This window comes from Balaenoptera physalus (assembly GCF_965194825.1).
Source record: "Balaenoptera physalus genome assembly, chromosome: 13".
Taxonomy (NCBI): Eukaryota; Metazoa; Chordata; class Mammalia; order Artiodactyla; family Balaenopteridae; genus Balaenoptera; species Balaenoptera physalus.
Window position 1 is genome coordinate 95200336 of NC_138892.1, and position 22429 is coordinate 95222764.

Below are 22429 nucleotides of genomic sequence, written 5' to 3' on the forward strand. Positions count from 1 at the left end.
AAGTACAACTTACCATTTCAAGTGAATGGTTTACAACTTTTAAAATAAAAAAACACTGTACTAGGATCTAAGCTAGCTATATGCTCCGGAGTAGAGTCTGATTTTGACAAATTGGGAAGAAGGTGAATTTGAGAGTGATTATGTCCATCTTCTCAAATCTCTACCTAGACATCAGTGTCCCATTTTCTTCTCATCCTTTTATGCTTCCTCAGAAGATACACATAAAGACTTGGTGCAACTTCCAGTGCCACCAAATGGCCTCTTCTTCTTCAAGTAAAGCAGTCTCTACTCCTAAGTCGATGCTGAGAATGTTCTTAAAAATTAACACAGGTAATGGACCTAAAAAATAATGCTGGGCTATACTTGGGAGGCTTTAACTTCTGAACCAGCAGAAAAATTTATTAAAAGTTAGTTGTATTCACAGCTTTAATATAGTACTTCTTCCAATAGTAAAGTGTATAACAATAATTTTCAAACATTTTTTCCAGCTTTATTGAGATATAATTGACACACTGTATAAGTTTAAGGTGCACAGTGTCATGAATTGATGCAAGTCTATATTGCAAAATATTTATCACAATAAGGTTAGTTAACACATCCTTTACCTCACATAATTACAGCTTTGTTGTTGTTATGGTCTACTCCTATTTTTTTAAATTAATTTATTTTATTTTATTTATTTTTGGCTGCATTGGGTCTTCATTGCTGCTTGTGGGCTTTCTCTAGTTGCAGCGAGCGGGGGCTACTCTTCGTTGCGGTGTGCGGGCTTCTCATTGTGGTGGCTTCTCTCGTTGTGGAGCACGGGCTCTAGGAGCACGGGCTTCAATAGTTGTGGCACGTGGGATCTAGAGCACAGGCTCAGTAGTTGTGGCACATGGGCTTAGTTGCTCTGCGGCACGCGGGATCTTCCTGGACCAGGGATCAAACCTGTGTCCCCTGCATTGGCAGGCGGATTCTTTGGTCTACTCCCATTTTTTAAAGTGAAAAAAAACTTAGGACTTCTTACTCAGAACACAATCAATAGACTGTAAAATAAAATTTCTGCCAGTGAAATGGGAGAGGAGGAGCATTCAGGTCACACCCTCTTCTGCCTTGCTGTGGTCCCTCAGGTGCTGCCATGGAACAAGAGGACAAACGATGGTACAGGAAAACCAGGCTCACTCTAACGACCAGAGATGGGGGGTCTCAGCCCCTGCTCAGCTACTGAGCTGCTCCTGGGTGAATTGGAAAAGCCACTTAACCTTTTTTGTCTTCTAGTTCACTTATTTTTTTTATTGAGGGGAATGCCCGAGATAAATTTTGGGTTCCTTTGTTCTGTAAGAGTTTTGAAATAATTCAGGGTGACATCAGTACCTGGAGCCCAGTTGGGACACAGAGTGAAAGCTCTATAAATGTTAACTAATATTGAGTCATCATTTGCAAGGGGCAGGTCTCATTGTTTGGTGAGTATAAACACAAAACAAAGGGAGTTTGAAACGCTTAAGAAATAGCACGCAATGGCAACCTTATGTCTTATCGTCTACTTGAGAAATAATTTCATTGAAATAGCCAAGGTCAAGCAACTGAAAGATTCTTTTCTCTTGGTTAACCAGTTGTTATTCTTAATTCCTCCTTTGTAGAGATCTGTGAAGACCAAGCAGTCTTCTAGTAACCCATTATTATATATTTTGCTGTTTCTCTGTTTATAAGTTACATTTTAGGGTATGTGCTTCCTATTTACCAAAGCCATCAGCAAGATCACTCCAGATCACATCACAAAGTAGATTTGTTTTTGGAAAGAACTCAAAGTGACTAAACTCTCCCTAGTTTATTTTGTTATCTTCAACTGTAGAGGTCTTTAGTGCATATTCTGTTTTGATTTATTCCATAAGCCAGTAACCCTGACATTCTTTATTGTCATAGGTTTAGGCAAACTATAAATCTTAATAGGTTTTGACAGTTCTTAAATCTTAAAAAGTGCTTTTTTTGTCTGCCAGTGAAATCCAAAACAGTATTAGTGAATGCCCGGCAGTATTTGAGGATACAAAAGAAAAGTAAGACATCGTACCTACCCACAGCAAGTGTACTATTAATATATTGAATGCAGAAAAAAATGGGGGTAAATTTACATTGCAAAATCCCAGAAACTTTGGCAGTCCTGTCCAGAATCATGAAAATTCAGTCTAAGCTTCCAAATTATGCTTTAGTACTAAAAAAAATTTTTAATTGGGCTACTTTAGAGAAATATGGTATACAACATGGCTGAAAGAACTACTTTAAAAATGCTTCCTGGGAATTCCCTGGCAGTTCAGTGGTTAGGACTCCACATTTTCACTGCTGACCAAGTGAGGGCTCGGGTTCAATCGCTGGTTGGAGAACTAAGATCCCGAAAGCCATGCTGTGCAGCCAAAAAAAAATCCTGAGAATAAGAAATCTTAAATTCACTTGAAATATGAGCAACTTTCTCTTGGACAATTCTCCACTCTTGCATATTTGAAATTATGTCTATTCTTAAAGAAGTGTGTGTGCTTTTCTGGATAGAGGAAAGTTAGACAGAGTTATCTAACATATTGTTTGATGTTAATGAACTAAATATTCCCTGTGAAGATTGGTAACAGACTTATTGGGCAGGAAAAAGAAAAAAACTAGATTCATCTAAAAAAACTGAGCTATATTCTTCTGCATACAGAATACTGAATTCAGTTGTTTCTAAGCCAGACTCCATTCATTTGTTCATTTACATATTTGTTCACTTATTTGCATAATATTTTGCTATGGGAATATAAAGAGGTATGCATCTTTTTAACTAAATGTTTGCTTAAGTTTTCCATATTCTGCTTGTGATTATGGAAGATTAATAAGTTTTATCAGGACATATAAACATAAACCTAGGGTACTTTTTGATAGTAATTTACATAACTGAATTAACCTAACATTAAAATTTACTTTCACTTTGAACCCAAGTGCCTTGAAAATGTGAGTGAAGTATATAAATAATGAACATACAAATATTTATGAATTCCTAATTGGAACCTAGGCACCTTCATATACATACCCCACTTAACTTCATGATAATTCATCATTTACTAGGTCAAGGGTCTCAAAGATAATGTCTTATTTGAATTCAGATCTTCTAATTCTAAGCCCATTGCATCATCATCATAATCATCATTATCATTATTCCACTTACCAGCCATACATAGTTCTTAGATTATAGAAGTTATCAGTGTTAATTTGGAAACCTGACTGCTATTTCCAATTAAGGCTATGAAGTGAATGAAAAATTCTTTTGTCATCACAATGAGTAGTTGCTCCTGGAGTCTCCCACTCCCTTTCACATTCAGTCGTTCCCCATCATGTTTAAGGAGGAAGATGGTATAGACAATGGCGATGCCTAGTGTTTGACATGGATAATCACAGCCCAGGCCAAGAGTGAGGGATAGAGAAATCTCATTCAGTTGGTCAAACTAGAAATTTAATAAAGGGAAAAAAATGAGCTCACTTTCCTTCATCTAGCTCATAAACAATGCAACGAAAGAGGAGTTTCTTATTCAAGATAGGACATTCTTGAGTTTATCAGCTAAAGAAATGAACAAGTGTACCAAAGTACCAACAATAAAAAATCTCCAAACCTTCCAGAACTGTGAAAGGCAAAGGTTTGATACGCTCAGAGTGTTTCAAGACTGTATTTTCCTAATGTTACATATGACAGATTTGTCTGTTTAAAAGTCAACCTTAATATACTACAAATCTAGAATTAGTGATATTGTGATTTATCCTCTGTCATCGTTGGATATCCTTTGTTTTAGGCTTTTTCAGTTCAAAAATGTTTACACCATGAGTATTTCCTTTCCTTGCCATTAATTAAAGCCCTGGAGTATGTGGCATTTAGTAGCTAGTGCTGACACACACAAGCATTAATCTGACTAAAATTAGCCTAATTAAGATTGTTATTAAGCCTTATACAAAGCAGAAGTGTACAACACAGTAGGTAGCAATTATCTTGGCTTTTAAGTAGCACTGATATTGAAATGCAGATGAAGTATATTCAAATATCTGCCAGACCTTCCTCTTTAAAATAAAACTTGAAAATTCAAATTCTAACTTAAAGTCTTTTATGATATAGGTACAGCCAAGGTGTTGGTTCCTTTTTGTATAACCATTAACTTCTACTAGTTCTAATAATTGGCAGTAATATAAAATTTCTTTTTGGTTGGAATCAAAATGCTTGATAAATTAAAAACCAAGTCAGAGATCCAATCACCTTAATTGAAAGTAGGATTATTTCATCAAAACTACCTTTTCTCTATTATAGTTTTTAGAACTGTGACATTTTTCCAAGAAACATCACAGTGTATACCCATCGCAAAATACCTGGCAAGAGGAAGTGTATAAATACTAAAAGGAGTAACATGCAAATATCTAGCCTGAATAACTCGTTCATTCGGTTGTTCACTTGTTTAATAAAAGCACGTTAATGTTCTCAGGTTCTTACTTTTAAAGTTGACATGAACACTGGAATTAAATTTGAGGTGAAGTAGACCATCTAGTAAGCCATCTGAAGCAATAATTTATGCTTACAGAGACATTTGTATAACTGATCTCCATGTAAATGAGTTACCTGTTCCAGATTCAGAAGTTAAAACACAAACTGAAGCTGAATCTCCGGAAATGAGTTCTCAGTGGTCTAAAGAGAAACGAAAGACAGAATATGGAAAGCTCAATTCAAATACAGGAACATACCACTAGTAGGAGAAACAATAAAGCAAAAAACATATGCCATTCTAATAGTGGGTGAGAAAGATCTTCCACAAAGGCAGCAGATATGTATGATGATAAAATCACAGCTGTCTCTATAAGAATGTTTTATGGACACCAGTATATTCTTACATTAGCTCATTTCATATTCTCAGAATTTTCCAAAATCATGGATCCAAGGGCAATTTCTCAAGGACTCAATAGAATTCCATACTTACTGTTATGTTACATATCAGAGACTCATACATCAAACTGCACATAAAAAACCCATAGTTTTCTCAGTGAGGTAAATTTAGCCAATAATGGAAGAATCTTAACATATCTATATTGTAGTATTAGATTCTGCTTCAATAGGAAATGGCAAGTACAACCGAAATGTTTGAATAAATTCTGACTTTTAAAAATTTCATTGTGGTCTAGTTTGGAAAATTATTACATGGTGGGATAATAGAATAAACTATAAGAGCTTTAAGACTTTTATAGACCTGTCTACAATCACACAGCCAATATTAAAACATACATTATTTATCTGAATATAATATCTCCTTTGGAACCATGTGCTTTATCTTGTAAATACAGATCTGCTAGAAGTGTAAAATGTGTACATTCTGATAAACTGCACTCTGCTTTGGACGAGTTATGATCTAATAGAAGTTAGGAATAAAAATGGAGCAGATTAAATTTAGGTTGGAATCCAACTTTGTTATGAATTTTTAAAAAGCCATTTTTCACTTGCACCAGAGTGCAGAAGCAAATAAAAAGCAAATGTAGTTACCTAGATGCTTCAGGTAAAATACACTTTGCCCTAAAATATCTAGGTAAATGAGTTAAATATTTGTGCTTTGCTTGAAATTGTCTGGAGAACTATCTTTCATTGGATTTTCCTAGACCAGGTCTCACAGTGCTCTAGAGAAGTTTAATGTGTGTAGAAATCTTCTTGGATCTTGTTGAATGCAGATCTGATTCAGTTCTTCTAGGATGAAGCTTGAGGTTCTGTATGTCTAGCAAGCTTCCAGGTGATCCCTAAGCTGTTGATCAGGGACTATACTTTGAGCTTCAAGGACAGAGCAAGAGGCCAAGAGACTTCTCTCTCACATTCCACGTCTATGTACAGGAAACAGAGGCCCAGGTAAAAATGCCACAACTCCGCATCAAGTCAGGGCTAAAATTCATCAGTAGGCAATAAAAACTGATGATTAAACCAAGGTTTGGCCAAACCACTACACTCATGGGCCAAATCTGGCCCACGATTTGCTTTTGCACTGTTTGCAAACTAAGAATTATTTTCACAGATGAACATTTGCAATTGATTTGATAAGAAATGATAACTTTGCATACCAATGAAGTGAAATTGCATCCCCCCAAAAAAGAATTATTATTTTGAATTTCATCAATAAAAAATTTGTAGAAATTTATTCTATCTCTTATAACATAAGTACCTACATATCTTCAAAATATTGCCTTTTGTCCCACAAAAACTAAAATATTTATTACTGGCCTTTTACAAAATGTGCTTATCTCTTGTCTAAACTAATGTCTCTAATGCTATAAACATTCCTGGATAAAATATCAATATAAGCCATTTTACATAGGACAGGTGATAACCAAAAAAAAAAAAGGGGGGGTGGACATGATATTTTTTATCTAGATTTACACTAAATTAGTTAGAATGAGAGGTATCATAGAAGATACTCATAGAATTCAAATTCTGAAACAAGAAAGCCAAGAAATTTTGAAAACTTATTTCTATCTACCTTAACGCCTTCTTTAAAGTTCATGGGACTAGCCTACAATTTAATTGCACAATTTGAACAATTTAATTTGTATGTAATATCTGAACATACCTGTGATCAGTTTGCTAGTGCTATCAGAACAAGATACCATAAACTAGGTGGCTTTCACAACAGAAATTTATTTACAGTTCTGGAGGCTAGAAGTCCAAGATTAATGTGTTGGCAGGTTTAATTTCTCCTGAGGCCTCTCCCCTTGCCTTGCAGATGGCCTGCCTTCTTGCTGTGTTGTCACCCTTCCTTTCTTCTGTGTATGCACAGACTTGGTATCTTTTCCTCTGCTTACAAAGATACCAGTCATATTGCCTTAGGGCCCCACGCTTATGACCTCATTTAACCTTAATTACCTCTTTAAAGGCTCTGTCTCCAAATAATCACTTTGGGGGTTAGGGCTTCAACATATGAATTTTGAAGGAACACAATTCAGTCAATTGTGTGTGTGTGTGTGTGTGTGTGTGTGTGTGTGTGTGTGTATGAAATTGGGTTGCATATTATGCTAGATTGGCAGCATTTTTTCCTTTTTCAGTGGTACATAAGAACGTTTCCTCATATAGTTAAATTAATCTGAGATTCAGGGAAGTGTGGTAGGTCAGAAAACAAATAGTACTGAAAGTTTTTTAACAATAAGTAACAGTGTCTGGCCCCTGCTTTCTCTACATCCAGTCATAATATCCAGAGGTAAATCATTTTTAAATTTTAGGTGTTATTTGTCTAAGTTAATATTGCTAAAGAATATGATTATAAAATATTTTTAAACAATAATCATATATATATCATTGCAAAACCAAAGAAAGAATTTATTTTTCTGCACTTAATAAGTAGGTGATTTTCCCCAATTTTTTTTCTTGACCTCACCACACAGCTTGTGGGATCTTAGTTCCCTGACCAGGGATTGAACCTGGGCCCTTGGCAGTGAGAGCATGAAGTCCTAACCATTGAACTGCCAGGAAATTCCCACCAGTTATTTAATTAAAAAGTTTCCTTAAATTTGCAAACTGCTCTACCAGTTACCACTAGCTTTTTCCCAGTACTAACACATATAGGGTAATGTACTAATGGCCCCTTTTCTTCCGGAAATCTTGCAGACTTCCACATCTTTGTTCTCTATCTCGACTCTAGATCTGCTGCTGGTGCTTGCCTCTGTTAGGTCTCTTGCTTACCTCGCTTCCACTTTCTTGGTTTACTCCCTCTTTTATTACCCTTTATCTCTAAGCAGCTTTCTAAGAAAGGGTATGTGGAGGTAAAATTTCCAAGTACTTATGTGACTACAAAGTCTTCTTTACCCTCATACTTGATTAATTGGTTGAAATCACCTTTCTTCAGAATTTTAAAACCATCACTCTATCGTCATCAGGGACTTGAATGAGTATTGAGAAGCCCAGTGCCCTTCTGATGTTCATTCCTATGTTTATGACCTCTTTTCCTAACTGGAACACTCTTCTCCCTACCTATGATATTCCAAAATGTCATATTATTGTGCCCTGGTGAAAGTCTTTTCAACCACTGTACTCTTCACCAGGTGGACTCTTTCATTCAGAGAAATGTTCTGTTATTTTTTAAAAATAATTTCCTCTCCTTCATTTTCTCTGTATTTCTTTTGTCAATTCCTATTGATCAGCTGTTGAACCCTCCTAAAATAATCCAATAAGTCTCTTTAAAAAACAACAACAGTAAACCTTTATTGAGGTATGATTGACCTACAAATAGTTTATAATTTTTTGTGTGTGATAAGAACACAACATAGGGCTTCCCTGGTGGTGCAGTGGTTAAGAATCCTCCTGCCAATGCAGGGGACATGGGTTCAAGCCTTGGTCCAGGAAGATCCTACATGCCGCAGAGCAACTAAGCCCGTGCACCACAACTACTGAGCCTGTGCTCTAGAGCCCGCAAACCACAACTACTGAACCTGTGTGCTGCAACTACTGAAGTCTGCATGCCTAGAGCCCGTGCTCTGCAACAAGAGAAGCCACCGCAGTGAGAAGCCCGCGCACTGCAACGAAAGAGTAGCCCCCGCTCACCGCAACTAGAGAAAGTCTGTGTGCAAGCAACAAAGACCCAATGCAGCCAAAAATAAAATAAATAAATTTATAAAAAAAAAAGAACACAACATAAGATCTACCCTCTTAGCAAATTTTTTAAGTATATAACTATAGGTACTGTGCTGTACGGTAGATCTCTAGGACTTATTCATCTAGTATAACAGAAACTTTGTATACTTTGATGAATACCTCCTCATTTCTCCCTCCTCCTGCCCCTGGCAACTACCATTCTACTCTCTGTTTCAATGAGCTTGATTATTTTATATTCCATATAAAAGTGATATCATGTAGTATTTGTCCTTCCATGTCTGGCTTACTCCACTTAGCAAAATGTTCTCCAAGTTCATCCATGTTGTCACAAATCGCTTGATTTCTTTCTGTTTTAAGGCTGAATAATACTCCATTGTGTGTATACGCCACATTTTTCTTTATCTATTTATCCATTGATGGACATTATGTTGTTTGCATGTCTTGGCTATTGTAACTAATGCTGCAATGAACATGTAAATGGAGATATTTCTTCAAAATTCTGATTTCAGTTCCTTTAGATACATACCCAGATTGCTGGATCATATAATAGTTCTATTTTTAATTTTTTGAGGGAACTTCCGTACTGTTTTCCATAATGGCTCACCATTTTACATTCCCACCAGGAGTGTATAAGAGTTCTTCACTCCACATCCTTACCACCCTTATTATCTCTTGTCTTTTTGATAATAGCCATTCTGACAGGAGTGAGGTGATATCTCATTGTGGTTTTGATTAGCATTTCCATGATTATTAGTGAGTTTTTTAAAATTTTTATTTATTTTTGGCTGCGTTGGGTCTTCGTTGCTGCACGCGGGCTTTCTCTAGTTGTGGCAAGTGGGGGCTACTCTTCGTTGCAGTGTGTGGGCTTCTCATTGCAGTGGCTTCTCTTGTTGTGGAGCACGGGCTTTAGGTGTGAGGGCTTCAGTAGTTGCATCACGTGGGCTCAGTAGTTGCAGCATGTGGGCCCTAGAGCATGCAGGCTTCAGTAGTTGCGTGTGTGCTCTAGAGTGCAGGCTCAGTAGTTGTGGTGCATGGGCTTAGTTGCTTCGCGGCATGTGGGATCTTCCCGGACCAGAGATCGAACCTGTGTCCCCTGTCTTGTCTGGTGGATTCTTAACCACTGCACCACTAGGGAAGTCCATGATTAGTGACGTTGAACACCTTTTCACATACCTGTTGACCATCTGTATGTCTTCTTTGGAGAAGTGTCTATTCAGTTCCTTTGCTCATTTTTAATCAGATTATTTTGTTTGTTTGTTTTGGCTACTGAGTTGTAGGAATTCTCTTTATCAGATATATGGCCTGCAAACATTTGCACCTATTCTGTGGGTTTCCTTTACATTTTATTGATTATTTCCTTTGTGTGCAGAAGCTTTTTAGTTTGATGTCACACTTGTCTATATTTGCTTTTGTTGCTTCTGCTTTTGGTGTCATATCCAAGAAAGCATTGCCAAGACCAAAGCTTTTACCCTATGTTTTCTTCTAGGAGTTTTGCAGTTGCAGGTCTTAACAATTGAATCTTTGATCCATTTTTGGTTAATTTTTGTGAATGGTATAAGATAGTGATCTAATTTCATTCTTTTGCATGAGGATAGCCAATTTACCCAACATTACTTTTTGAAGATATTATCCTTCCCCATTGTATTTTTGGCACCTTTGTCAAAGATCAGTTGATAATAAATGTGTGAGTTTATTTCTGGGCTCTCTATTCTGTTTCATTGGTCTTTATGTCTGCCTTTATGCAGTATCATACTGTCTTAATTACTGTACCTTTGTAATATATTTTGAAATTAGGAAGTATGATGCCTTCAGCTCTGTTCTTCTTGCTCAAAATTGTTTTGGCTCTCAGGGTCTTCCATGACTCTATGTGCATTTTACAATTATTTTTTTCTGTCTGTAAAAAGTGCCATTGGGGGTTTAATAGAGATTGCATTGAATCTATACACCACTTTAAATAATATGGACATTTTAACAATATTAGTTCTTCCAATCCATGAGTATGTCATGTCTTTCTATTTATTTATATATGCTTTAATTTCTTCAATCAGTGTTTTAGAACTTTCAGTGTACAAGTCTTTCACCATCTTTGTCCACTTCATTCCTAAGTATTTATTCTTTTTGTTGCTATTGTAAATGGGATTATATTCTTAATTTCTTTTTCAGATAGTGTAGCGTTAGTGAATAGAAACACAGTGATTTTTGTATGTTAGTTTTGAATCCTGAAACCTTTCTGAATTCGTTTATTAGTTCTAATACATTTTTTGGGTGAATTCTTTAGGATTTTCTACATATATGGTCATGTCATCTGCATGATTTTACTTCTTTCCTTCCACTTTGGATGTCTTTTATTTCTTCTTCTTGAATAATTGGTCTGGATAGGGCTTCCAGGAATATGTTGAATATAAGTGGCCAGAGTGGGTATCCTTGCTTCGTTCCAAATCTTAGAAAAAAAGCTTTCAGTTTTTCACCATTGAGTATTATGTTAGCAGTGGGCTTTTCTTATATGGTCTTTATTATATTGAGGTAAAATCCTTCCATACCTATTTTGTTGATAGTTTTTATCGTAAAAGGCGTGGAATTTTGTCAAATGCCTTTTCTGCATCTTTCGAGATGATCATGTGATTTTTATTTTTCTGTTAATGTGGTGTATCACATTTATTTATTTATGGATGTTGAACTATCCTTGCATCCCAGATAGATAGATAAATTCTATTTAATCACAGTGTATGATCCTTTTAATGTGCTATTGAATTTGGTTTGTTAACGTTTTGTTGAGGAGTTTTTCATCCATATTCATCAGGGATATTGGCCTGCAGTTTTTCTTGTAGTGTCTTCATCTGGCTTTGGTACTGTGGTGATACTGGACTCATAAAATGAGTTTGGGAGTAACCCTTCCTCTTCTATTTTTTGTAAGAGTTTAAGAAGGATTTAAATGTTTGGTAGTGTTTACCAGTGAAATCATCTGGTCCTGGGCTTCTCTTTGTTGGGAGGTTTCTTATTACCTTACTCCTTACTAATATTGGTCTATTCAGGCCTTCTATTTCTTCTTTATTTTTAATCTATAGTTTTCTAATTTATTTATAATAAAGTATTGCATTTTATTAAAAAACAAGTTTTTCTTTTAAAAATGATGACAATTTAAATGTGATGAAGAAGATAAATATACACTCTCTAACAGTACTGACAGGATATCAAAATGGTATAATCCTTTCTAGAGCAATTTAGCAATATGCATCAAAAGAATTAATAAGCCTGGATGTCTATTTAGAAGTAGGAGCAAAGAATGCTTTTTTTTTTTTTGAATTTTATTTTATTTTTTTTATACAGCAGGTTCTTATTAGTCATCTATTTTATACATATTAGTGTATATATGTCAATCCCAATCTCCCAATTCATCGCACCACCACCGCTTTCCCCCCTTGGTGTCCATATGTTTGTTCTCTACATCTGTGTCTCTATTTCTGCCTTGCAAACTGGTTCATCTGTAAGGCCTTCTATTTTCTTCTTGAGTCAGTCTTGGTAAGTTGTTATTATCTAGACATGTATTCATTTCCTCTAGGTTGTCCACTTTGTTGGAGTATAATTGTTCAGAATAGTGCCTTATGATCATTTATATTTCTGTGATATCAGTTGTAACATCTCCTCTTTCATATCTGATTTGATTTAATTGAGTCTTTTCTCTTATTTTCTTGGTTGGTCTAGCTAAGGGTTTTTCAATTTTGTTTATCTTTTCAAAAGAAAAAAACAACTCAGTTTTATCAATCTGTTCTATTGAATATTCTATTCTCCATTTCATTTATTTCTGCTGTAATCTTTATTATTTCTCTCTTCTGCTAACTTTAGGCTTAGTTTACTCTTCTTTTTCTAGCTCCTTGAGAGGTGAAATTTAAGAAGGTTGAAATCATTCTAAGTATCTTTTTTACCACAATGGAATAAAACTAGAAAGAATAACACAAGGAAAATGGGAACACTCACAAATATATGAAAATTAACACACTCTTGGAAAACCATTGGGTCAAAGAAGAAATCAAAGGGGAATTTTAAGTGTCTCAAGACAAATGAAAAGGAAAACACAACATGCTAAAACTTGTGGGGCACAGTAAAAGCAGTAGTAAGAGGGAAGTTTATAGTGATAAACACCTACATTAAAAAGAAAAAAGATTAAGTAACCTAAGCTTACATCTCAAAAAAGGCTCACTAATATAAGCTGCAAATCACAACCACCAACTTTAATTTTAAGGCCATAGACATTCCATCTTCAGCTAAATCCATCAACAGTGGTTATTGAAAACATTTCCCCTCTATTCCCTCAACTTCATCCTCATCCACTTACTCTTAGCAAGTGATTGGCCCCTCTAAGTTGCAATCTTAATGTCATATGGTACATATATATCCTTGAATTCACCTTTCTAGTTCTCAACATTCTCTGTATTCTAAATATTCTATACATTTTCTCTTTTCTTTTAAAGGATGATTCTTTTTTCTCCTTGCTATAAAACTTTTTGGTCCCATGATCCTTTTTTCCTCTCTCATTTACTTCAGGACATTTTTATATTATTTATTTCTTGCTTTTATAGCTTTAATTTTTCCCACCCCCAGTGGCTCCTTCCCTCTGCATACAAACATGGTCAAGCCTTCCATGTCTTATGAAACAGCTCCCTGTGATCCTGCTAACTTCTCTAGCAACTTATTTAGCTTTCTCCTTTCTTACACACCAAACTTCCTAAAAGAATGGATGACACCATTTACACATATTTACTACCCATTGATTCTTCAAGTCCTTGCTTTCTGATTCCATCATAGGAGTTCTGTTGAATTAAAAGATAACCAATAATCCATTTAAAAATACAGTTGACTTGCCACATGTTTTATTATCCTCTATATCTCAACATATTTAACAGTATGGTCATTTATTTATTCACATGTGCATCCGTATGTATCTGTGTGTGAATGTATATATGTATGTTACTTACTGTGAATCAGGGCACTTTTCTTGGTAGCAAGAAATTGGTAAGAAAAACAAACTTGGTTCTTAGTTTCATGAAGCTTCCAGTAAAGTCACTGAAAAAATCATGGTACAAATGGACCCACCAAAATTATTTAAATTCAGATTGTGGTAAGTGTGGTGAATTAAATGGGTATTATAGATAGATTAACAGGCAGGGTCTAATTTAGATTATGAAATGCACACCTGAAGGATAAATAGGCAGGTGAAGAGTAGGGGAAAATGTTTCAGAGAGAAGAACAAAGCAAGGGCTCTAAGTTGAGAAAGTTTAAGGTGGTCAAGAAAAACAAAGAAGATGGATGTGGTTGAAATGTGATCAGAGGTGAGAAAGCAGCAAGCAGTTGAAGTGCAGGGATGAGCACAGGCAAGAACATACAAGCCATGTTAAGGATTTTGGATTTCATCCTAAGGGTGTGGAAATCTATAGAAGGAAGTCAAGCAGAAGAGTAACATTGAATTTGCATTTATCTAAGATCACCGACTGTTAGGTGCTTAGTAGGTTACAGATGGGCAAAAGTGGGAACAGAAAGACCAGCTAATATGGTATTGCATACAGTCTGGTTAAAAAGGTTAATAACCTAGGTTAGAATGATAGCAGTGGCTATGGAGAGAAGCAGGTTGATTCACAATATATTCTGGAAATAATTTTCAGAGAACTTAATAATATATTTAGAGGCTGGGGGAAAGAGAAGGGACCCCAGATTTCTGCTCTGAGTACATGAAGGTACTGGAGGAGTTGAAGAAGAATGAAGGAGAAGAATTAGGGGAAAAGATAAAAAGGTCTGTTTTGAGTATCCTTTTTGAAACCTTCCCTTAGATGTGAACTATCTTTCTTTTTTTGTGATTTAAAAAAATTTTTTTTTCATTGAAGTATAGTTGATTTACAATGTTGTGTTTGTTTCAAAGTATAGTGACCTATCTTTCTGACTTTTCTTTCAGTGGTTTTACTTCTCTTTCTTGCCCCCAAATGCAAATATGGAGACATTGCTTAGACGTTCTCTTTCTCTCCCCAATTATCTTTCAGTTTCACTTTACCCTAAATTCCAACTCTGTGTAGATGGTTTCATAAATCTTCCTCTCTTGACTCAACCAATGTGACCTATAACTCACATTTTTGGTTGTTTTCTGACCACTTCTCTTTAGATTATCTCTTTGCACCTCTCTCTCAACCCAAAATCAAATTTATTTTCTCCATATCTACTGTGAGTCTTATTTTTATTATTGTTACTAGCATCTCTCCAGTCCCGTAGACTCACAGTCAACATTGACATCTGCTTCCTCCTTGATCCCTGCTTCAGTTGCTATGGTTTTTATCAGTGGAATCTATTGCATCTTATGTTTCTGCCATCTATATTTCCTAGAAGTGGGACCCCTGATTGTAACTCAAAACTCCTTTATACTTTATTAGGATTATTTTTTAATTCCTTATCTTCCTACTTTCAATATCACTCCCATTCTGTCAACCAGCACACATGGCCTTTAGCGTAATCACCCTAAATTCCAATTCTAATCATTTCACTTGTGTCTAGTATCTTCAATGGTTCCATTATCTTCAGAGTAATTTCCAAATTCCTAAAAATATATTAAGTGCCTCTTATGATCTGACCCCAATCTATCTTCTCCCCTGATTCCCAAATAACTTGAGTTTCTCACCATTCTGAAAATTTTTCTGACACCCTCACAACTCTGTGTTTTTGCTCAGGCCATTTGTACTGCCTTCACCTCCTATTGAAACCCTTCTTTCTTTCAAGCATAAAATGATTTATCTCACTTCTCCAGCTAGAAGTAAATTCTTCTTATAGAATTGAATATGAGTCTGCAATGACTGAAAACAAATATTTTTTATCTTACACCCCCCAACTGCCCTAGCAAACTCCTTTACATATAGCAGTAACAGAGTAAATATTAAATTGAATTGACATTTTAGGTCTCTTTCTGGTGAGTCTTAATGTGCCAAGTAATCTAGATAAATCCTGTGATGAATTTTATCTTAAAGGTAGATAATATTAAAATTCCTTTTTTAAATATGAACTGTTAACAGAACCAAAATCTCTACTTCATTATGAATGGGCCTTCATGGAACCTACTTTAAAGTAATAATAAATTTTTAAATTCCTCAAATTTTCTGTTATTCAGATTACCTCCTTTTTTACACCTTCTATTTCTTGAGGTCTCAGTAAAGAGCAGATTTTATGGATACATTTAAATGCTGAGATACAATCAAAAAATTTACCTACCAGTTTCTCTATCAACCAAAACAAACACTAAGCTATTTAAACATTAGATTGATTTTTCTGAATTGAAAGCTTTGCCTTATCTGAAATTTTATGCAAGTTAGCAAAAGGTGACTATCTCTAAATTTCAAGTAAATTCCATCAAGCTAAAGTTTGCCTCTGCTCTAACAATGGGATTAAGTCCAGTAATATGAATGATAAATTGAGAAATGGAATGGTTGCAGTAGATATAAACTGTAACAAAATTGTAACAAAATCGCTACTCATTTTCAACCAAAATTTCCCAGATAATTCCTTAAAAGTAAAAGAGAAAAGTTGAACCACTATCTGAATAATTGCTTCCATTTATATTTGTTTCCTAGTTAATTCACCTTTAATATTTTTTTCCTAAGCAAAAGTTTCTAGTCTTTAATTCTGTAATAGCTGCTTTACTTTTTCTGAAAAGATTAGAGAAATGTCAGAAAACTGAGGACTGATAATGCTTACAGGTTATTTCAAAACTGTTTCAATAACAATTAAAATCTTATAAAGAGATCATTTTATTTAAAATTTTCCCAAATCATTTTTGATTCAGATATATCTAAAAAAGTTATCAGAATAATAAAACTTATCTGAGGATAAAAGTTCAGAACCATTGCTTTAGCTTCAATAATAATTGCTACTAATTGCTACCAGGAACCGTTACAATAATAACTGTATATTGTCTTTAAATCTCATAGCCATCCTACAAAGTAAGTGTCTTTAACCTCATCTTAGAGCTGAGGAAACAGATAATGAGGTTAAATAACTGAGGCCGTGTAACCAGTAAGTCAGGAAATAGGGAACTAATGTAGCCATTTCTGAGAGACCAGAGCCTGAGCACAGGAAAATCACACAACACAGTTAGCTGGCATCTGGATATCCCCAGAACAACAGCAAAAACAACAGATGTTGAGGATACATCCTCTACTGTCCACGTGTAAGAAATGCTATAGCCTATTACATTGATTTGGGGGCTCTTTTAAATTTTTTTTTCTTTTTCATTCTTTTTCTTTAGTTGCTGGCAATCTTTCTGCTGCATTGTCTGTGATGGTAGCTGGCTTCTTTGAAATACACAGAAAGCACTTCCATCCAATCGAGCAGCCTCTTTCAGGCAAAGATGTCACCTGTTTCCTCCATGCCCTGTTTCCACCTGGTTCTTCAATAAGTTTTACTTGGAGTGGGTGAAACTCTGGTCAACCCAGCCTGTGAGTAACAATTTTTTCACCACCTGTTAGAACATACTGAGTCTTCACACAGAACACATCACCTCAAGCAGCTGGAGATCTAGTCGCACCCTGGAGATTTCCCGCAATGCTTCAGAACAAGCCTATGCATCACCCTCATTTTTAAAAAATGTATAATTACTCTTCCTTCCTTTACTACATACAGACTATGATTAATTCTACCTGAATATAGATAGAATGGAACAGAAGATTTACTAACCTGGTTAAAGGCAGTAATCATTTGGTCAGATACACGACAGGAGGAAAAAACTTTGCTAAAATCTAGAAGACACAGCTGATATATGCAGATGCAAACTCTCCTCTTCTCCCTTCCCTCTTCCCACCCCGTTCCCTCTCATTCATAGATAAACCCACATATATACTCCGTCCAAAAATGACATTTCTAATGTACTTTGAGAGTATATAAGCATGCAAATGCAATGAAAATTTGAGTCAATTTTCCAGACAACTCAATGTCTTTAAATTAAATTACACTAAATTAAGTGGGATCACTAGTGTTTCATAAGACAGGTTCAAAGTAACTTTATTAAAAATCAAGCGTTTTCTGGCATATCTAGATGGCTGATATTAATTAAACTAGCCACTTTAAAATTCATCAAAATATTTCTGTGACTTCTTGCACAGAAATATGTGTGTGTGTGTATTTATCAGTGTGATCTACTGCATCCTATATTTCTATCTTCCTTATAGTTCCCTGTACGGGGAATCCTAATTGTAACTCAAGCACCAATTATACTTTACCAAGATTATCTTTATAACTTCCTAACTCTTCCTACCTTTAACATCTCTCCCATTCTAGCTACTCAATTCACAACCTTTTGAGTAATTATCCTAAATGACAATTCTAACCATTTCACTTGTTTAAAATCTTCAATGATTCTATTATCTTCAGTTATTCTTAAATTCCTTAAAGAAATATATATTTTATATATATACATGCACACATACACATACTTATATATGATACTAAGGCAGTTCTTTGAAAAAAGTCAAAATAAAACTGTTTGTGTGAGTAGTCATATATATGTTAGACTTGTTTTTTATAATATTAAGTCATTTCATTCCACATGAAATAAAAGGTTTTATGAGATTCTAAAATGTGGCTATCACTGTTTGTTTAACACTACAAGGAATACAAAAGAAGTATAAAAGAATGCCACCACACAAATATTTGTGACTTCCCTGATGTTTCCAGAAAATTGTTGGAAGTAGTCAGCCAGAATTTTATAGGCTAGATGTGAAGAAAGGTAATGTATGAAGGTGATGAGTGAACACAGTCAGGAAATCCCCAACCAGCTAAGCAATTGTGGTTCAACACACAAAAGCCAGAGAGGCACTTACAACCATAGACTTAAAAAGGCAGATCATATAGTATAAATCATTTAGTCCACCCATCCCTGATTTACCCATCTGGAAACTGAGGTCAAACTAAGTCAACTGACTTATCCTCTATAGAGCTCATGGGGTAGGGACCAGAAGACTTTGTTTTGATTTACAGCTTTGTCACTTACTACATATGTGACCTTAAAAATTCATTTAACCACTAAGCTTCACCTTTTAGATCTTTAAAATGGAAATAATTATAATTCTTCCTTATATCACAGCATCAGTGTAACAGTCAATGGGAATGAAGCCTACTTCTTGAGAATTAAATGACATAAAATGTGAAAGGGTGTTTTGAACTGTAAAATCAAGAATCATTCTTCTGGAAGGCAGTACAGCATAGCTGTTAATATCTATGGTCTTAAAGTCAGGCAGATCTGAATTCAAACCCACTTCAGCCACTGACTGGTTGTGTGACCTTGAAAAAACTATTCTGCATTTCTGAGCCTTTCTCATCATCTATAAAATGGGGAAGGGATATTGTAAGGACCAAGTGAAATATTTCACATAGAGGAAAAAAGCAGAGTGTCGAATATATAGACAGCACTCAGTATTAGCAGCAGTAACGTGTGCTATTATTGTTACTATCTTTCACATAAATTAATAGTCCAAGACTCAGGGCTCAAGCACAGATGTCCGGCTTATAACTCTTTCTACCACACCTTCCACAATGTGAGCACCAGGAGACCTGGGAAAGTGAGCAGAATCGTGTCTTTCTCACCAGTCATCCTGGGTCCCTTTCTTCTCCTTACTTCTCACCTCCAATCCAACAGCAAGTCTTTGTCTTTACTCTGAAATATAATCTAAATCTGGCCCTGTCTCCAAATGAATTGATCTATGAAACACAAACAGACTCAGACACCTAGAGAACAGATTTGTGGTTGCCGGGGGGGAGGGGGTGGGGGAGGGACGGACTGGAAGTTTGGGGTTAGCAGATACAAATTATTACATATAGGATGGATACACAACAAGGTCCTACTGTATAGCACAGGCAACTATATTCAATATCCTGAGATAAACCATAATGGAAAAAAAACCATTAAAAAATGTCTTTATATGTATAACTGAATAAACTTTGCTGTACGGCAGAAATTAATACAACATTGTAAATCAACTGTACTTTACTAAAAATAAAATTTTAAAACATGAAAAAATGACAAATCAATCTGGCTCTGTCTCACTATCTCCTTTGCTATCCACCTGTTCTCTAATCCCAATTCTTTTTTTTTTTTTTTTTGGCCACGCTACGAGGCATGCAAGTTCTTCCCCAACCAGGGATTGAACCCATCCCCCCTGCATTGGGAGCATGGAGTCTTAACCACTGGACCGCCAGGGAAGTCCTCTAATCCCAATTCTTTCTGAGCCTCCTAACTTGTCTCCCTGCTTCCTCTCCTGCCCGAGCCCATTCTCTTAACAGCTATCCTGCTCTTTCTAAAACATCAGTCCTATCGTTCCCCTGCTTAAAATTCCACAATAGGAATTTGGAGATAAATTCCTTAAATGGTGAGTAAGACTCCACATGATTCAGCCTCCGTGTACTGCTCCAATCACATTCTATAACATTCTTTCCCCTGACCGCTTCACTAGAAATTTGATGATCTTCATTCTGTGTTTCTAAGGTGTCAAACTTATTTTTGCCCCAAGGCCTTTGAACTGCTTCTCTCTGTCTAGAATCTCTTTTCTTTCCTCTTCAAGCAGCTGGCTTCTCCTCATTATTGAGTTTTCTCAAAGATCATCTCGTCAGAGAGGATTCCCTGGTCATCCCATCATTTTCCAGTCCATTACCCTGTTCCATTTTTTTAAAATAACACTTGTGAGAATCAAAAATTTTCTTATTTATAAGTGTATGTTTATTGCCTGCCTCTCACCATGAGCATGTACAGCCTTGAAGTACATATTCTGATCTTTCTTGTTCATCTATGTATTCTTCTGTGTTCTTCCCTCCTGAAAAGTACACATACATGGTAGGTGATAAATAAGTATATTTTGATTGAATAAACTAATGAATGAATGAACTCTATAGCCTTTTCTATTTGAGTATAATAAAAATATATTATTCAAATTACTGACAGTGTCCTACATTGTTAGCACTGAGAAAGCAAGCACACTGGATCAATACCCAAATTTCAGTGGACATTTTTTACCCCACTAAAAGTCATGTTGAACATTGAAGATGATCTGCAAGAAAAAAAAAAAAAGAAAACACTTCAAATTATGTCTTAATCATGGCAGTGTATACCCCAGCTATCTCATAACTTGTTTTTGTTTATTCAAATAATACTGTGTGGGTGTCTACAATATGCCTGACACTGCTCTAGGAACTTAAGACACATCAGCTTTAAAAAAAGAAAGAAAATATTTCTGCCATTGTAGAACTTATATTCTACCAAGGGGAGAAAGGTAATACACAATAAATGTAATAAATAAATCATAGAGCATGTTAGAAGTTGATGAGTGCTAAAGAAGAAAAGATAGAAAAGGAAAAGGGGGATCAGAAATGCCAAGTAGGGAGGGAGCAGGTTGCAGCATTAAGAGATTGGTCAGGATAGACCCCAGTGAGAGGTGACATTTGAGCAGAGACTTGAAAGAGTTGAGGGAGTCATCCACATGGATATATGTAAAGAACATCATTGCTGGAAAAGCAGTCAGTAAATGCAAAGATGGGAGGTGTGTCCGGCAAGAAAGTGCAAGGGGTCTCATGCAGTTGGAGGAATGAGGAAGAGAGAAACTGGTAAGAGATGAGTCAAAGTGGCCATTGTAAAGACTACAACTTGGGCTCTGAGTGACAGGGGGAAAGGAGTGACATGATATTACTCACACTTAAAAAAAAAAAAAACCCTCTCTCTGCTGTAGAGAATATACTATAGTGAGGAAAAGGATAGATGCATGGAGGTAATAATCTAAGGAAGACAAATGAGTGTCTCAGAACAGGAAGAAGCAGTATAGGTAGTGAGAAATAGTCAAAGTTCAGTCATATTTGAAGACAGACCACTAGAGTGAGAGAGAAAGAGGGGAGTTAGCGATGACATCAAAGTTGTTGACCCGAGCAATTGGAAGGATGGAGTTGACATCTATGGAGAGATAACAGGCTACCGGTGGAGCAAGCTTTGAGGAGAAGATCACGAGTTTCATGTTGGACATGTTGAGGATGAGCTTTCAAACAGAGATATCAAATAGGGCATTGGATATCCAAGCCTATGATTTGGTACTGAAGTAGGGGCAGATGCAATTTGACAGTCATAAGCATTTCAGTGGTATTTAAAGTAATGGGACTAGTTGAGATCACCAAGGGAGTCAGGGTACATAGGAAGTCGGTGTAGACAGAGAAGAGGATTCAAGAACTGAGAGCCCTGAGGCACTCCATTATGAAGGCATTCAGGAGAAGATGAGAAATTTGCAAAGGAGATAGAAAAGAACCTGAGAAAAGAAGAAAACCAAGAATGCAACATCTTAGAAGTCAAGTGAAGAAAAGGTATCCAGGAGGAGGGAATGATCAACTGTGTCAAATGCTGCTGATGGATCAAACAAGCTGAGGACTGAGAATTGACTATTGGATTAAACAATCTGTGGGTTATGGGTGATTTTGGCAAGAGCTTTTTGTATGCCCAGAATGGGAACGTTCAAAAGCCTGACCAGAATAAGTTTAAGGGATAACGGGACAAGAGGAATTGGAGACGATTCATTTGAAAAACTTTGCTACAAAGGGAAACAGAGAAATGAAATAGTAGCTGACAAAGGAATGGGGTTAAGAAAGGGTTTTTTATTTGTATTGCTTTTAAGGAAGAAAAATGATGGCATCACAGATTACTCTGGTGGGGATGATTCAACAGAGAAGGAAAGTTGATGGTGTCAGGAACATACAAGTTGAGAATTTGGCTTTGATAGTAGCAAGCATAGTTCCTCAATGGGAACAGTCTGGAAGGCAGAGTGTATGGATGCAGAAACT

The 22429-nt window shown here is 35.9% G+C and overlaps 2 protein-coding genes across 4 annotated transcripts in view; one reads left to right on the forward strand and one right to left on the reverse strand.

Annotated features, from left to right (window-relative positions):
- The window catches only part of LOC309641685 (uncharacterized protein), a 406435-nt gene that overhangs the window by 249811 nt on the left and 134195 nt on the right, over positions 1–22429 (reverse strand). The window contains exon 4 of one of the 3 annotated variants that reach the window (XR_014252736.1): positions 63–4666. The exons of 1 other annotated variant lie outside the window; for it this stretch is intronic. The gene's annotated coding sequence lies outside the window, so the exon portion shown is untranslated. Of the gene's footprint in view, positions 1–62; positions 4667–19507; positions 20428–22429 lie in introns of those variants that run through there. One more of the 3 variants, XR_014252737.1, reaches the window with a different exon arrangement.
- The window catches only part of SLC15A5 (solute carrier family 15 member 5), a 109503-nt gene that overhangs the window by 51747 nt on the left and 35327 nt on the right, over positions 1–22429 (forward strand). Inside the window, 3 exon segments of the mRNA XM_082421981.1 lie at positions 16872–16981; positions 16983–17018; positions 17022–17061. Of these exon segments, the coding sequence (XP_082278107.1) occupies positions 16872–16981; positions 16983–17018; positions 17022–17061 (186 nt within the window).